Here is an 18,064-nt window from a genome sequence, read left to right on the forward strand (position 1 = left end):
TCCAGGACACATAAAGAACTCAGAAAACTTAACGCCAAAAACAAATAAGTGGGCTAAGGAACAGAACAGACACTTCACAGAAGAAGAAATACAAATAGTCAACAAACACATGAAAAAGTGTACAACTTCTCTAGCAATTAGAAAAATGAAAACTGAAAATACACTGAGATTTCAGCTCACTCCAGTCAGAAGGGCAGTTATCAAGCATACAAGTAAGAAGTGTGGGCAAGGATGTGGGGGAAAAGGCACCTCATACACTGCTGATGGGACTGTAAAGTGGTGCCAACACTCTGGAAAGCAGTATGGAGATTCCTCAGAAAACTAGGAATGGAACCACCATCTGACCCAGCTATCCCACTCCTCTGTGTATACCCAGAGAACTTAAGACCAGCATACTACAGTGACACAGCCACATCAATGTTTATAGCACTCAATTCACAATAGCTAAGCTATGGAACCAACCTAGCCACCCTTCAACAGCTGAATAGATAAAGAGAATGTGGCATTTATACAAAATGGAATATTAGTCAGTCATAAAAAGAATGAGTTTATGACTTTTGCTGGTAAATGGATGGAACTGGAGACTATTGTGTTAAGTGAAATAAGCTAATCCCTAAAAACCAAGGGCCCATGTTCTCTCTGATATGCAGATACTCACACACAATAAGGGTGGGGAGAATAGAAGTTCACTGGATTAGACAAAGGGGAATCAAGGGAAGGGAGAGGGCGGGAAAAGGAAAGACAGTGGAGTTAATCAGACGTAACTTTCCTATGTTCCTACATGAACACATGACCAGTGAAACTTCACATCATGGACAACTGTAAGGTGGGAAGCTATTTTCCATGTAGATATGATATGTCAAAATACTGACATGTATATCTAGAAAAAACAAAACTTAATGAAACTTAATAAAAACCACAGCCTCCTTTTGGAGCAATGATTTCCATTTATGTGTCTATTCATTTCTCAATCTACTAATAATACCCAAGTTCCCATGTCCCAGGACATGCCCTGAGGACCCACCTCGTGCCCCTCGGCATGCTCTAGGGAGGACCAAGGGTGGACTAAAGAGGGGAGGGAGCCATGGAGCGACGGAGACAGGCTGGCCAGAAGGCCCAGGTCTCACCAAGGCCAAGTGTGCCCAAGACAGGCCCGAGTGTCTGTGTTCACAACCATCAGAATTATGAATTACTTAAAGGTAAAAACCTGAGAGTTAATAGCTGAATGTCAAAAGATTTTAATAAATCTATAATCAATATAATATATAATAAAAAACTAATAATGCAATACTCTCTTTTCATATATTCTTTTTCTTTCTTTCTTTCTTTCTTTCTTTCTTTCTTTCTTTCTTTCTTTCTTTCTTTCTTTCTTTTTTTTTTTTTGTATCAGAGCTCGATCTCTGGGCACTTAACTACGGGCCATGTCCCCAGCCCTTTTCTGTACTATATATAGAGACAAGGTCTCACTGCACTGCTTAGTGCCTCACCAACTTGCTGAGGCTGGCTTTGAACTCATGATCCTCCTGCCTCAGCCTCCTGAGTTGCTGGGATTATAGATGTGCACCACTGTTCCCGCCTAAATTTTATATATTCTGTTTAAAATGTGCCACAACCTGAAGAACATCTTCAAAATTGTTCAAAAGAAAGTGACCAGGACTGAACCACAGAGACAGATTGGAGTAGGTGGAGTTATAAATGCAGAGGTGTCCACCGCATGCGGGTGCCTGCGCCCCGTGCCTACCTCGTCATCACCCAGCTGATCTAATTCTCATCAAGAGTCCTCTGGAGACTCTTCAAACAACTTCCTGTTCTCAAGCTTTCCTGCCAAAGTTTTGCTGAGCCCTGATCCACTCTCAGTTTATGATGTCATGCGACAGGACAGGGCACATCTGTGTCAGCCTGCTCCTGTAGAGGAGGAGTGGGTGGTGGTCACTCACCATAGCCGATGGGCAGGGAGATCTTCCAGGTGCAGTCCAGGTTGTTGGGGTAGGAGCCGGGGAAGCCGGGGCTCAGGATCACTCCGCCCAGGCTGGTCAGCGTGCCTCCACAGGTGGCTGTAAGGGGGACAACAGCCGTGAGTCTCAGGGAAGCCACTCCCCACAAGTGTCACATGCCACAGCTCTGTTTGACCTGCGGGGAAGGTTTGACCCCGCTGTGCTGGGACAAAGGAGCCCCACCCTGTCACCGCCACCATCACAACCCTCAGCACAGCCCTGAAGCCTGCAGGAAGATTTCCCCATGTGACAGACCATGAAGCCCAGCCTCGAGAGAGTCGGGCCCGGCCTCAAGTTCTAGCAGCCCAGCCACAGGGTTCCAGCCCTGCTCGGTCCCAGGACCCTCCAGGGCACCAGCCCCCATGGCCCTCAGACTTCTTCCTGGTTGGGGACGCAGCTTGCAGCCACCACTCTCCCCAGGAGTCCAGGTGTCTGTGATGGTGTGACAGGTGTGTGCACTGGGCCTGCCCTGCTGGCTCGCGGGCTCCACTACATGTGTGCGGTTTGCCTGTAAAGAACACGCTGACTTCACAACACACAGGCCAGGAAGGTCGGAGCCCTGGAAACTGGCACTTGGCCACCTGTGACCTGCTAAGTGGCAGTTTCATGTCTAAACTAAAAACGCAAACACCAGCACTGGTCTCTGGAGGCCCTGCCCAGCTCCCTGACCATCCAGGTGAGCAGACCCCGAGACGGCGGATCCCACTGAGAAGCAGGTGGGAGTCAGGCTCCTGTCCTGGGTTTCCAACACGTGAAGAAACGCACAGGTCTCTTTTGGTGGTCCGAGTCACGCCTCCAGAGAAGGCCTCGGGACGTCCACCCACCGAGGTTCAGAGCACAGGCTCTCCAGGGCCTCTCCACGGCCTCTCCAGGCCACTGTCCGGGGCCAGCGTCGGGGGCGTGAGTCTGTGGGCTCTGCTGAGGGTGCTCCAGGGGAGCAGCAGCCCTCCCCTTAGGGCCACTCCAGTTCCAGGAGAGGACTCATGTCCAGGGACAGGGAGGACACACATGAAAAGTGACAGACTGGTGACAGAATCAGGAAGGCAAGTGCTCATCAGCGACGTGTCCTGAAGACCCACTGGATCCCAAGCATGGTGAAAATGAAGTCTGGTGGTCGTAGAAGACCACGACCTCTGAGCTGGGGAGGGACAGGGCCACGCGTAAGCGTCTGGCTCACAGCTGGGGTGTCACTCTCAGCACCGAGGAACACAGCCAGGTGCTAGTGTGGGGTCGCTGTGGGGCCCAGAGGCTGGGGCCGTCTCCTGTCGAGCAGGAAATTGCCAGCTACGTGGGAACTCGGTGGCAAAAGCTGTAATGCTCTTACTCTTGCTGCCCCTTGGAAACTAGAAGCCAACGAGGAGCGTGAAACAGAGTTCCAGGGCCTGGCCAGTCCCCGCTTCCTGCCATCTGAGAGATCCACCATGGACCAGGCTGTCTCCTGAGGGCTCAGAGGCACTGTCCAGCTGCAGTCTGCTTCTTGGCTCCCCTGTCACCTCCTGCCTGCTCTCAGCAGCCCCCCCCCATGTCTGACCCTTGCTGTGGGTAAACAGCACACTTAGAGTCATTACTAAACACAGTGTTCCTAAAGGACAAGACGATTATTTTTTAAACTAGAGAGGGATCTCTGTGTCTCATTTGTGCAGGTTCCTGGTGTTTTGGTACTAAAGGCACCAGCTATGCCCTGAAGACCCCCAGAAGTCTCCCGCCACCGATCCTGGTGCAAACACCAGCTCAGCTGCAGAGCCCTGGCAGACTGCCTGACCTGCCCCGGGCTTGTCATGACATTCATGATGGTCATTGTCGGTCAGGCTCTGAGAACAGTGCTAAGGAGGCCAAACCTCCGAGAACATCTGTCTGCAGAATCTTAACTAGCATACTGATGACCAAGAGCTAGCAGGACGGTTCCCAGGAGCTAGGAGACAAACACGACTTCTCACAGACTTTGATTCTGGTGTTCTGGAGCGTGAACGGACCTTAAATTAATGTCTGCAAACCCCTGGGATAGCTCATGTCTATCTTTGAGGCTCATCGGGGGTCATGTTGACTTTTTAATGAAAACCCATTCTCCGTACCTTGTAAAAAAGCAGCTCGGTTCAGAACAGCTACCCTCCTCATCCCCATAAACTAACGATACCAATTAATATGAGTTCAATTTGACAGATGCCTTGAGCTGGGAACCCAGCATCCCGTCCGTGCCTGTAGCCTGACCCAAAGGTGAGCTGCTGTGCTGCTGGTGCGTCCTGCTAGGCCCCCACTGCATCATGTCATTATCACCATGTGACAAATGCTTTGGAGAGGTGAGGAAGTGCCCCGCGTGAGCCCCGAGGGGAAGGGGCAGCCGTGTGCCGCTCCTCGCTCCGGTGCCAGGGTTTCAAAGGGTCGCCTACCTATGCACAGTGGGGACGGGTAGTTCCACCTGCGAACAGTTCCTGGCATGCAGGAGATGTGGGAGCGGCCCTGTGGAAGAAAGGAAATGGCTCTCAGGGAGGGATACCAGAGCAGGCAAGGACACAAGGTCTCTAGGGCAGCTAGACTTTCTTTGTCCACTTTTGTTTTAATTACACAGGGAAAAAAAAACTCAAATCACAAGGTCAATAGATATTGGCTGATTAGTAATGAAATGAACATCTTGAATCCACACGGAAGTCCATGGTCACTGCCCTCCTTTTCACAAAAAGCAACACCTTGCCACGTCCTTTCAAAGGTGATCTTTCCTTTCAGCCCTTTTCAGGGTGTGCAAAAGATTACCTGAAGTGTGCAAATCCTGTCTTTATTTTTTCATCTTGTTCATTTCTTGTTTATGCTCTGAGAGGCTGGAAGCAGGTGGGCCATCCTAGGAGTGACCAGGAGGGTGAAGAGTGGGCAATGCCCGGGCTGCACACGTTCAGGTGACCACCAGCCACCTTAGGACTTCCATTGGCCACCTGTGAGTGTGGTGGAGGTGACTGCAAAACCCACCTTTAATTCGCATCGAGTACTCCAGCCACACTAGGGGCACAAGGAGCAGGGGTCACAGGCACAGTTCCCAACCGCAAGCCCACTGCCGGGGCCAGAAACCCTTCGTCCTCCATTCAGGACGAAACTTATTTCCTCCTATTTCCTGGTGTTAAAAGAAGTCGTTCCAGTAACCGAACATAATGTTTGTTTTCAAAGAAGGTATTCTGGACAATATTTTTGTTGTTGATGTTGATGTTTGTGTTCTGGTTACTTATTTTGTGATCTATTAAATTATTTTAAATAAGTTACATTCCAAAATACGGATGAGCATAAAGGACTAAAGCCTTTAAAGGTATTTATTGAAGAACAGCAATGAAATAGTCATGGGTTCCCAGTCTAGGTCCTAGTCTGCTATTGATTTTAGTATAAACATTTCAAATGAGAAGTCCCTACTGAAATTTTTATAGTAGATCAAAAACAAGACCATTTCCATGTATCAATTCACTAGATTTTATCCAAATTTTTTAGAAGACCACTAAAGTAAGACTAGAGGGGATAGAGATCCTAAATCATTCAGGTATTCAGGCAGGGCTCCACACCCACCCAGCAACTGGAGCCAAGATGGGGTTTTAAGCACACAGTGATACTACTTTGCTCCACAGAATTATCTCTGCATAGTTTCTAGAACAACATGTATTTTGAAATCTAAAAAAATATGAAAAATAAATAGTGCTCTGTGATACAGAAACTATTTCCAGTGATACCATGGATTACCAACATCCAGGGCTTAATGCTTGGTTTAATTAGCTCGATTCACAAACCGAGAAAGGAAAACTAAATTAGCTCTCTGGGCTTCAGTTTCAACTGAACGGTCCGAGGGTTTCCATATTGACGCGCTGTGTCCCAAAGACTCAGAGAACGCTACCTGCAGGGTGTACCCAGGCTCACACTGGAAGGAGAGCACATCGTTCACCAGGTACCGGTCTCCGATCCTGATGCCGTTGCTGGGGAGCGCTGGCTCTTGGCATGCAGCGAGACCCACAGCTGCAGAAACACAGGGATAGGAAGCAAGCAACTTAAGAACTTTCCTACAATCTGAAAAAGAAGGCTCTTTTTTTCTATTGCTCTCCTCCTGTGGAAATAAGCAAAAGCTTTAATGCTTTTCCTGGTTGTCTGACCAAAAGGACTTCAAGTAACTGAGTCGAACTGCAAGCTAACTCTTAAACATCACTTTACTTCATTTCCACCCTGCAGCGAATCAAAAACCAGTACAAAACACCCCTCTTCTAACATACACATAATTTAAAATATTGTGTCCTTAGGAAATGACACTCCTGTGACATGCCAACCGGTGGCCTTGCTCTCTTGTCTTTTGTGTCTCACACATGCTTAAGGGTCCTTATGAAAACACCGAGGTGTGAATCTGGGAACTCTCTCCTCCAGGAAAAGAGAAGCTGAGAACAAAGCCTCATGTTCATCTCCACCTAGGACTTTCTCTTTCTCACTCTTGACTTTGACCTACAACAACAAGAATCTCCTGGAGGGTCTGCTTCCAGGTAAGCAGGACTCTATTTATATCCCTCAGGTGGGATCTGACCCTCACCATAGACAAAAAGAAATGCCCCTTATAATAGAGGAATTGAGCCTATAATATCAGATAATTAACTCTAAGTATTATTTAGCAGTGATGCCCTCTCCCATTCAAAATATCATCATGAGAATAAAGAATACATCGCTATGAATACTACAGAATAAATGTGCAGTTTTTTGGTGAAGGGGTTAAAATTCTCATTTATAAGAACAAGTTTTGAGGATCTAAGTGTGCAGTTCGGATGATGGTGGAGGTGTTACTGGCTCTGATCCTCACGGGGACCTCGCAGCCAGCACCCTGCATCCCACACCACGCCAAAGCAGAGGCTGGGGTGGCTGCAGGCAGGTGGATTGACCCGGCTCCTCAACATGCTCTTATCCCTGACCAGACCTGCACGCCCAGGGGTGCCACCCCAAGACCAGGGTCACTTTCCCATCCCCAGAGGAACAGGGGTGGGAAGTGTCCTCGCCTCCCCCTGGGCTGGCCACCTGAGACACCTGCTGTTGAGCCGGGCCGTCTGTGGCCTAGATCAACAATCTAAGCCCTGGAACCTGGTGATTTCACTTGGGAGAGGGGCAGGAGGTGCTGAGACTCTTTCCTAAGGGAAACCGACGATCCAGAAAGGGCTGTCCTTTTAGCAGCACTCACACCATGTGCTTCACGCAGCACCGAGGTTCTGGTTAGAATTCAGAACACTAAAAATATAACCCAGGGCGACATCACATCTGCATCATTTGGGACACTTCAAGTATACCCTAGACAGGACAGAGGGCAAAGACTATCAAGAATACAGAAATGCTCAAATTGAAGGGAGGCATATTTTGAAATTTAAAAAAAAAAGACAATTCAATATTAAATTCCAGCTACTAAATTCCACCCCTTTTACATGTATGACATAATTTGTTTTTACATACTTAGTACATTTGCTTATGTATGAAAAATTCATGCATATTGATGTATACATAATCATTGTAGTTGATTTATTTTCATTTTTTCCTTCCTTAAATTTTATATCTAATTCATCTTCCAAAAAAAAAAAGACAGTTTGTCTATTTCTATCCCCACAGGAATTACACTAAATTTTTACAATAAAATAATAACAAAAAATCATTTAGTTAGAGTGTACTGTGGAGTGACTCAGGAAAGACATGGGGACCATGTTCTTTGAGATCTGGAGGAAATGATCATTCTTTGCTACCTTCTCTAGACTCACCGCATGCCCCGTAGATGTTAGAACTCAGAATACTAAGAGCTAGTATTTGTAGGAAAATTGTTTAGTATTGTCATTTAACCTGTTAACACTTCACTCAGAAATTGAGTGAAAAATGGGTAAGGATGTGACAGCCCACAGGTCCTTCATCTCTTGTTAAGAGCAATAATCTGCTGTGGCCCTGGGCGCAGCTCCAGTCTCCAGAGACCGTCCTGCCTGGGTGGCCAACATGGGCGCCCATCCTGCCTGGGTGGACCAACATGGGTGCCCGTCCTGCCTGGGTGGCCAACATGGGCACCCATCCTGCCTGGGTGGACCAACATGGATGCCCATCCCTCCTGGGTGGCCAACATGGGCGCCTGTCCTGCCATGGGTGGACCAACGCGGGTACAAATTCACAGTGAAGGAGTGGCAGGTGGCCTGGAAAAGCAAGACGGTGTGGCAGAGTGAAGTCACAGCAAACTGGGGCACAGAACCAGCCCCTGCTTCACAGCAAGATGTAAACACGCCGCAGAGAGAGGGCAGCCATGCACCCACCAATCCAGGCAGAAATCAGGATGGAGGGACGTCACGCAACTACCAGCAACATGGGAGATGGCACTGAGGGACAGGCGGCCTGGGCTGAGGACAGCCGGCAGAGAGACAGGCCAGGCAGGCTGTGCTCCATCACCTGCCACTCAAAATGTGCAAGGAGGAGAGTGTGGAAGGCAGGCGTGACTGTGAATGTGCACTGGAGGCAGGCTAGTGTGAGTCCTGCTTGCACGTGTTACCCTCTGAAAGCCTGAAGGCAGAGTGTTCTTTAACAATCTCTCTTTGACGCCACTTTCTGGAAGAGTGACATTGCAGTGGTGTCTCATGCTGGACTGTGCACGGCAGAGCTGCCTAGTGACAGGGAAACCCTGCGCCATCATCTAAAGGCATTTATGTAGTCACCAGCACAAACACAGAGACAAACTCCAAGCCCTCCCTGGAAGACCATGGGAAAGCCAAGACAGTCCTGCACCGAGGTCTCAGGAGCAGACAGCCAGGAAGGGCCAGCTGTCACGTTACCAGCAAGGGTGCCAATAGAAATGACACAATGTGTAGTTCTGTGAAGTCACAGGCACCTGCGCCTTACGTCAGACATGAGAGAGAGTGTGCAGAACAGCAGGTTCCTTTAGAAGGTGGGTCACCGCTGCCTGATGCTGCATCTCCGAGTGCCCAGACTGCACAGGGAAGCAGCATAGAGCGGACTCCCACGGAATCTGAGGTCTGTAGCCTCCGCTGGGAGAGCAGTAAGATCCAGTGGGCAGGGGCCTTGTGTGCCACTGTGTTCTACAAATCCTTGTTCATAGAAGTATTTTCTACTCATGTCTGATGTTAAAACTTGAGCATTTTAAATATGCTGATACATACATTTGCAATTAAATTTAGAATGCGGCAAAAGAAGTCTTTAAACCCCATGAATCCAGCCTATGAAAGCAAAGAATACGAAACAAAGCCATTAAAAAGATGAGTGTCCTAATTTGACCAAAAATATAGTTTAATGGCTTGACCTACCACTGATCATAAAATGTGAAAGTTGTGACTCAGAGTATAACAATAAGTCTCATCAGTTCTCTGGAATCTATTGTAGTCATTATACTAATCTCATTAGGCAAAATTCAGAGAATGGTTCACTTAAATCCTGCAAATGAAAATGATTTGGAAACACATGATAAACATGCAATTTTTACCAGATACTTAGAGCAGGATAAACAGGATCTTTCTAGAAATTAAGTACCAAAGTAACTCTGGGCGATTTTTCTCAGCAAACCATTGTCCTCATTTCTACTGAAGTTTTTAAACTTCACACATTAAAAACAAGATGGTAGCCAGGTGTGGTGGTGCAGGCCTATCATCTCAGAGGCAAGGACAGGAGAATTCCAGGACAGCCTAGCAATTAAGAAAGGCCCTAAGCAACTTGGTGAGATGCTGTCTAAAAACCAAAAACAAACAAGCAAGCAAACAAAAATCCAAGCAAGAGCAACTAAAATTCAATATGCTGTTCTGCCTAGAGAGCTCAAAACAATAAATGTAATAACCGAAGACAGAGAAAAGCAGACCCAAGTAGAGTCGGTGCTGGAGTATTTGGCAGAAGCAAAGAAGTTACAACACATGCATGTACACACACACGCATGCATCTGCTCACACATGCATCTGCTCCTACACGTGTTTTCAGTACATAGGTCTATCATCAAAACACCACATGAAATGCAAAAGGTTTTTCTTTAATCCAGAAAGGAAAAAGTCATGCTGACCACGTTCTTTATTGTGACCACAGCTGGTTCCTGACTTAACCGGTTCAATTTCAGTCCTTCTTACCTTAAGGTGGTATGAAAGCAATATACATTCAGTGGACACTGGCTTGAAGTTTTGATTTTGATCTTTCCCTGTGTTGGTGATGTGGGGTAAGGTGACTGCTGTCATGAGGACAGGGAGGGTAGCCTCTTTCCCACCTAGCTGCGCACTCCTGAGGGTGAACAGCCAGCCGCCCCAGGGCCCTGCTGCTAACCCGTGAGGCTATGTCATCTGGTGCACCACCAGAATCTGGGATTGAGACACTTTCAACCCATGAAGGGCTTCTTGGCTGCAGCCCACCATAAGCAAATGAGTGCCTGTGCTAAGGAGCCATTTTTTTGCAGAACAGAAGTAGCTAACTATTCCTCTTTCTTTAGATTCATATAGGCTTGGTTCACCCAAGAGAGCAGTGTTGCTGTGAATTCCATACACTCATGATGTAAAGACTGCATTAAGGTTTAGGCTGTGCAGGAAGTCAAGAGGGAAATTGAATTTCACTTAGGACGACCCCATGAGCTTGACAGAGGACATGCCTGAGTCACATAGACACAGACATAAATGTGTCACCCCATATCCTCAGACTTTTATAACACATTGTTTAATGTCTCAAAAATCTCCATTACAACACAAATTTTCTGTAGAGAAAATTCATCGATAAAACAGGATCACAAGAGAAGAAGAGAAAAAAAACCCTACTGTTTTACTTGTTGTCTGAAGTTTAGAGTCTGCGGCACGTGAGGTTGTTCTGTTTGTAAACCGTTGGCAGGTCCATCACATGTGGTAAATGCTACTTCTATTTCTTCCATTTGTTAGACGGGAAGATCTCTTCAAAACCCAGGGATTGTGTCAGTGAAATGATAAAATGTGTTTGGAGGAAATTGAGTATTTACTGTGTCCCTCTGGGGATTCATAAACTAGAAGAGGATTTTAATGGCACCAGGTAACCCTGTAGAAATGAATCCTCTTACGCGTCACAATCCCAGATTTGCAGCATTTCTTGGCTCACAGGAGCAGGGGGGTCTCTGTAACACCCCGTGAGAGCACAGTGAGGTCTGCTCTGCAGAACCCTGAGCAGCACTGAGCAGCCCAGGTCCCGCCATTATGGGGAGAAAGTAGGCGGTTCATGCTGGGCCACAAACCCAGAGCCAGCATCTGCTTGCCCAGCTCTCTGGAACTGCTGCAGGTGGCGTTTGCCACCATCACCAACAGCACAGCCCTGTCCACAGGCTGAGAGCTGGTGCGGGGCCATTGGTCTGTTTCCCTAACTAGACCACAGAGGCCCTGGATATGAAAGGTGTGGCTTATTTTCTTCTTCCTAGTGCTATGGGCTGATTGTCTGTGTCCCTCTGAAAGCCACATGTCAAAATTCTTACACCCAATGCAAAGATGGCACTTGGAAGTGCAGCCTTTGCAAAGGGGGAGGCGCAGATGGCACCATGGTGTGGGGCTGACCCCATGATGGATTGGTCATACCACAAGGAGAGAGGACAAAGGTAGACTGCCCACACATGTGCCCCAGGTGGTCACATGAGGGCACTACAAGGAATCTGCCATTAAAACCCAGGAAGCAGGACCTGGCGGGAACCCAGTCTGCCAATGCCTTGACGTTGGCCGTGCAGTCCCCAGGCTGGGATGACCGACACCTGGTGCTGGAGCCTCCCCTCTGGGGTGCGCAGTACATGAGCCAATGAGAACAGGTGCACACTCACACGCAGGATGGAAGAAAATAATTAATGATGGATGGAAAGATGATAAATTTGGTTAAAAAGAATCTCAGTCATTAGCTGAAAAACTATTTGGGCTTTGAAATAACGTATTCTCATATTCTTTGTTAATACAAAAATACTGTGAATATTTTTTTTAAGTATACTGGGGTTGAACTCAGTCCTGCTCTGCCACTGAGCTGCTTCTTCAGCTTTGTTCATCTTTTACTTTGAGACAGGGTCTCTTAGAGTTGCCCAGGCTGGCCTTGAACTTGAACTTGGGATCCTGACTCAGCCTCCTGGGTCACTGGGATCAGAGCCGTGCACCGCGGTGGCAAGAAAAACAGGTTGTTCTTTAGCAACACACTTCACTTTAACAAATAAAAATGGACAGATGGACCTCCCCAGAGAAATGTTGCTGGACACACCCCTCTCCTGTGGCGGACAGTGGATTCTGTTTCACATGGGGACAGAGTGCTGATGCCCACGTGCAGGGCAGGTATCATGTTTTTTATGAGGGGGGTGACTCCTACAGATACAGCTGTGTCATTCTCTTAGCCAAACACTGACTCAGGACAAATTCCAGTAGCTCGTTACACTTAAAATGTATAGAGAGACATGTGGTTCAGGAAACTAAGATCATCAGATCTAGTGAGAATTTTCACATGTCAAACACTATGCTTAAATTTTTCCTCAATTACATAAAAAACAAATCTGACCATGCAGCATTTACTGTCATTTCTAGGGTTTCTGAGTGAAAGGCCCATTGTGTGTTTGAAATGATGACAAAGCTGTGGGGTTTTTAAAGTGTTTATAAGTCTTTAATTAGTGTATCCTATATATTAATGGGAAAAAAAACCAAAACAAACTGAAGACATTTAACACATGCCACTAAATGTACTTTTAGTGAAAAAAGTACATTTATATTCATGCATTTTTGATTCATAAAACAAAGCAAATATTAAACATTTGGATTTAATACTCAGGAGGCCCAATGTTCAGATAAACTGACTAAAATTTGTTGGAATAAAGTATTTTTAGTATAATTCATACATAATTCTAATTCATTTTCTTTGTTTTAAATGTTCTGCAACTGGATTTATAGGCAATGTCCCATGCTCCAAATCTAGGCATGCCTGTTTATGTCTGTACTATCTATAGATAGACTAATGTGTGCAATCTTACATTTCCAAACAGCCATATTGTCAGAAGCCATATGTCAAAGATATTCATATCAAACAAAATGTGAAACATAAAACATTGAATTCTAACAGTATTTAAGTATAATCTGAAGAACATAATTTCAAAAATTCAACTGTATATTCAAAACAAAAAATGCAACTGTGTATAATATCCATGCCAAGCATATTCTGTTAACCAATTAAGAAACTGATAGCACAACCATGAAAAAATACATACATACATACATATATATATTCTCTCACACACATACATACACACACACACTCATATATACACACATTTTTTTGCTATTTTCTTTAGTATCAATCAACTTTTCTAGCTTTTCAACGGTTCAGGTCACACTTTTTAAAAGAATGTCAAGTCTGGGAGAGACATCAAGAACATGGCACAAAAGCAAGTATAGACAGTGTTCCCAGTGAAGACATTACTATAACATCAATGCATTCATGAACCGACCATCCATGTGAAACAAACCAAAATGCCCTGTACCCCAGGTGAGTATGTAGCTACTCTCATTGGAGCTGGCAGGAAAATTCTTGCATTCACTCATCTTCTCCAGAAAGTGTAACATCCTTGGGACAGAACTTCCAATTTCAAACTTCTCTCTGGGAAGCGTAGGTCCATTTTACAAAGGGTCCCTGTAGGACGACCCTTCAGGTGACCCCTCTTTGGACACAGAGGGTGCTTAAGTGCATGGACATCAGCTTGACCCTTGGTCAGCACTGCCATACTGTGCCTCTGCAGTCACACTCACAAACCCACAAACCTGCTGTGACTTAGCAATTCTGCTTTTCCATGACACTCTGCCATTTCCACTCCAAGACTAGACTCACCTGAACAAAATAACATTTAATGAAAGTAAACTTACTAGAAAACTTAACCTACAGAACCACAATTATAATTGTAACAAGGTAAATCTGGTTCCTTGCCGGTCTCAGAACCACATAGATTCATAAACAGACTAGAACTACCAAGCATTTCAGGTCCTTATGTACGTCCTTATGTACTGCCCACATATAGCAGTTGGTGATACACAGGAAAGGGACACACACATTCGCAAGAACACACCACGGCCAGCAGGTAGAAACCCACAACTGAGGGAAAACACACACTCACACACAGAACAAGCAAAAGGGGGGTAAAAAGACCTGTGCTACTTAACCAGAAAATTTGATCCATTCCTTCATTTTAAAGGTTTAATCATAAAATTACAAGATCCAATAAAAATCAAATTAAAAAATTGAATATTTACAAAAGTTAAATTTGAATAAAAACCCTCTTTCTCTATTACGCACCTTAGACACAGATCCCTAAGGGAGAATCGGAACTTCCACCAGGAGGCCCATCAGCTCCCCCACCGCAGCCTTCAAACCCTCCTGTCCGCCATGCAGGCCTGAAGTCGTCTGTGGCTGCTGCCTGTGCGGACCTCCGGCCTCCCTCCTGCTGACCTGCGCACCCTGCACCCGCCCAGTGCTCCTTCCCATCTCTGCTTGCTGTCACCTGGCCCCTCTAGCTTCCCAGTTTCAGGAGTATGGCAGGCTCCTTCCTCCCGGGGCCCCTGAGAGGCGCTGTCCTGGACCCACCGCTTTCCTACGTCTTTGGGGCTGGCTGCTCATTCCTGCACTGTGCAAGGAGTAGCTGAGACCGGAGGCCATCCTGGCCCCAGAGCCCTCTGCTGGCCTTCCAGATGTTTAACATGACGTGGGCAGAGACCACATCTGTCTGTCTTGTCACCACTCTAAGTACAGAGTGCAGAGGGTAGAGACCAGTCAGGAGAGATGCCCAGATAGCTGGTGAAGAACGGATGTCACCCACAACACCCATCAGGGCAACGGGACAGTGGCGGGAGCAGTCACCCAGAGCAGACAAACGGAGCACCTGTACACACTTGGGGACACTGGGTCCAAAAGCAAAATGAGTTCTCTCTCCCATGCACACAAAGCCAAATGAGGCCCAGCGAGTCCCAAGAGCAGATGGACCAAGGACACCTGCTGGTGTCCAGACTCTTCCTCCCAGCAGGCCCTGCTCCCAGAGGAGCCACGGGAGGAAGGCAACAGGTGTGTCTCCAGGCTGGTGACTTTCTCAAGTGGGCAGTGACCAGGAGGCCCAGCTATCACAGGACAGATATCACAGAAAGCCTCTCAGTCCCCTCACTTAGGACGAGAGTCACACACGGAACCTGGTGATGAGTAATTTACAATGCACCTGTAACTTAAAGTACTTTTAAGATGCCACACATCACAGGGAGGAGTTTTGTTGGTCTTTTGTGTTAATAATCCTGAGGGGTAGACTTTACATCCTTGGAAGGGTCTCTGTAATCTCTGTGGGGTAAAACAGAAGCCAGATTTTATGTTACTTGAAACATTTCCATGATCTGCAGTGCAGTTAGGATAAGTGGGATGCCGTGAATGAGTATTGATCGATTTTCACGAAAGCAATTTAGGACAGAGGACAGAGGAACGCATTCTTTGTCAAACTGCAAAGTTAAAAGGAGGTCTTAAGGGATTTTTTAAAAATAAAATAAATTCACTGTCAATATATAAATATAGAATTAACAGATTCATCATTAATATAGAAATAAACATATAAGGGTCTTCATATGAAGTGGCTGAGATGATAACTTCATCCACCATGGAATGAGCCCCCGATTACGCCATCCCTCTGTGGGGAGTACTGAGCTGCTTTCTCTGGGCTGGAACAAGAGCCCTGCACATGTGTCCAGGGAACAGTGAGGGCCAGGGGTGTTACTCAGGCCGACCAGCCAAAATGAGAACCAAAATGAGAAAAGTCTATATAATGAATGTCATAGTAAAGTGTCATTAATGCACACACTAATAATTTGCATATATTTATAAAAATTATTATAATCATGGAGGACTAGACCAAGTTGCGTGTACTTAATTATGATAACATCCTGCTAAATATATCTAGTGCTTTTTATTTCAGAAAAGTTAAGGAATTTTCGAGGATTTTAATCCTCTTTTAAAATACTTCTTTCTGAGTGCTTGTTTTGGGATGAATTCACAAAGAAACTGAAATGCACCAAATCCCTGGTGAACAAGCAATAAGAAGGGTGTTTTAAAAGCACCCTGCAGGAAGCAGGACTTGCTGCTGACGGCAGTCTGTTGATAGGCTCAGTCACCAACTTAGCCACCAAGAGAAATTAATGCAGCTCACTCTGTTCCCAGTATCTCATCAAAATGTCTGGAGGACTGTCAGGTAAAGGCCACCTTTGCATATTCTAGGAAACCATTTTTGAAGATTATTACAAGTACTTCTTAGGATACAGAACAAGAAAGGGTATCAAAACTAACTAGTCTCTAAATTACCATTTAAAAAAATTATTTAAATAAGTCCTGTTTGATTTTTACATTCTTGGCTATAGAAGTCAAAGGTAAATTTAAGGCCTAATGACGGCAATATTTTTAGTCTGGGTGGATAATACTTTCATAATCTTTTTTTTTTTTTTAGTTTCATTGCCTGTAACTGTTTTAGTTAAAATCATTTCCTCATTGTGCACATATTTTTTTAGTTGGACTAAATGCCTTAGGAGAAGACAAATTGTCATTTTTTAGAATCTAGGTAGTCTTATTTTTTATTCATTTAACTGTATATCTTTGGGGCAAGGTTTTACTGACGCAGGATATACCACATTTTTCAGTGCAAACCTAAATGCCAACAACAAAAGTGCACGAGAGGAGGACTTAATCATGAGTAAGTTTGAACTTTTACTTGAAATAGTAATATTATCTCAGGCTTCTCAAGATAAATTAATGAGTAAAAATAAAAGTCTGGGGCTGGGCTATAGTTCAAAGGTAGAGCGCTTGCCTAGCATAGGTGAGGCACTGGGTTCAATTCTCAGCACCACATATAAATAAAGAAAGGAAATAAAGATCCATCAACAACTAAAAAATATATTTAAATAAAATAAAAGTCTGTATCAATAAGGCACAAAAGTAAAATATTTCATACTCATTTTATAATGATTAATAGAAATTTAACTAATAAAAATTAATGCACTGAACTTGCGAGTATGGCAAGAATGTGAAAAAATACTTAATTTAATCTTTTATGTCATTCAATTCAAATACTGAAAGAGTTGCTACTTTGACATTTCTTCTAATTTTCTCTTTTTCATGGTAATTACGGATCACTGATTTCATGGTGCATTGTGAGCCTGGCATGGAACCCCCGCAGGTGTGCACAGTCTGGGCTCCAGGCTGGTGCAGCCTGCATGGTCCAGGCTCTCTTCCATCTGCAGGACCTGCTGTCCAGGGCCCAGACGCTCTCAGGGGCGTGGCCTCCACACTGCTGGGCTGCAGTCAGTGCTGGGTCACAGCTTAGCTGAAATCCATCCTGCGCAGTTGCTTGTCTGTTTACCAGCTTTCCAGGCAGGTGACACACCCTATGGACTCCAGGAATATATGTTAGCTCCATGGGTTTTCCCAGTAGTGAATTCTGACTGGAAAAGAACCTCTTCAGAAAGACCATGAGAAGAAAAGCTTCCTCCTGAAGCGTGACCTTGGAGCCTGCTTGACTCACCTGCTGGCACTAGATGGACTAGAACTGTGACAGGCTGCATTAGTCATGCACACTGGTGGGCTCACAACACTACCTGCAGATAGATGGGGTGGATGGTGCCCTGCCGACCCAGGGCACCGACACCTCCCAACTAGCAGGGCAGAGCCACATACAGCTCAACCAGAGCTCAGTTCACTTTCTTCAAAAGGCTCAAGCATGAAAACGTGGCTCCTAAACCTGCCTGCTGCATTCGAATCAGAACAGAGGGCGTCCATTGCAAGCCACCTTGGAAGAGCCAACAGCTCCCCATAGATAAACACCTAGAGTTTGTCTGTATTGTAGATGTACTTAAATTTAATTCTGTAATATATCTATGATTTTTTTCACAATTATGATGAAACAGCACTACTTAAAAGTTAGGTGTGACTTAGATGATAGACGTATGGATAATATCACTTAAAAACAGGCACTCAAGAAACACTTCCCAATGGTTAACCTAAAAAATATTTTTAGCATTCATATAACTATCCTTAAACTGGAGCAATTTTAAATCTCTGAAACCCCAAGAGTAATTTTAAAATCCACT

At 45.4% G+C, this 18,064-nt stretch overlaps 1 protein-coding gene across 1 annotated transcript in view; it reads right to left on the reverse strand.

The window, feature by feature from the left end:
• Csmd1 (CUB and Sushi multiple domains 1) overlaps positions 1-18,064 on the reverse strand; it is a 1,139,207-nt gene that overhangs the window by 142,607 nt on the left and 978,536 nt on the right. Inside the window, exons 38-40 of the mRNA XM_077792480.1 lie at positions 5,857-5,975; positions 4,382-4,451; positions 1,938-2,054 (exon numbers count right to left, since the gene is read on the reverse strand). Coding sequence (XP_077648606.1) covers positions 1,938-2,054; positions 4,382-4,451; positions 5,857-5,975 — 306 coding nt within the window. The remainder of the gene's footprint in view (positions 1-1,937; positions 2,055-4,381; positions 4,452-5,856; positions 5,976-18,064) is intronic.

Source organism: Urocitellus parryii, chromosome 14, assembly GCF_045843805.1.
Source record: "Urocitellus parryii isolate mUroPar1 chromosome 14, mUroPar1.hap1, whole genome shotgun sequence".
Classification (NCBI taxonomy): domain Eukaryota; kingdom Metazoa; phylum Chordata; class Mammalia; order Rodentia; family Sciuridae; genus Urocitellus; species Urocitellus parryii.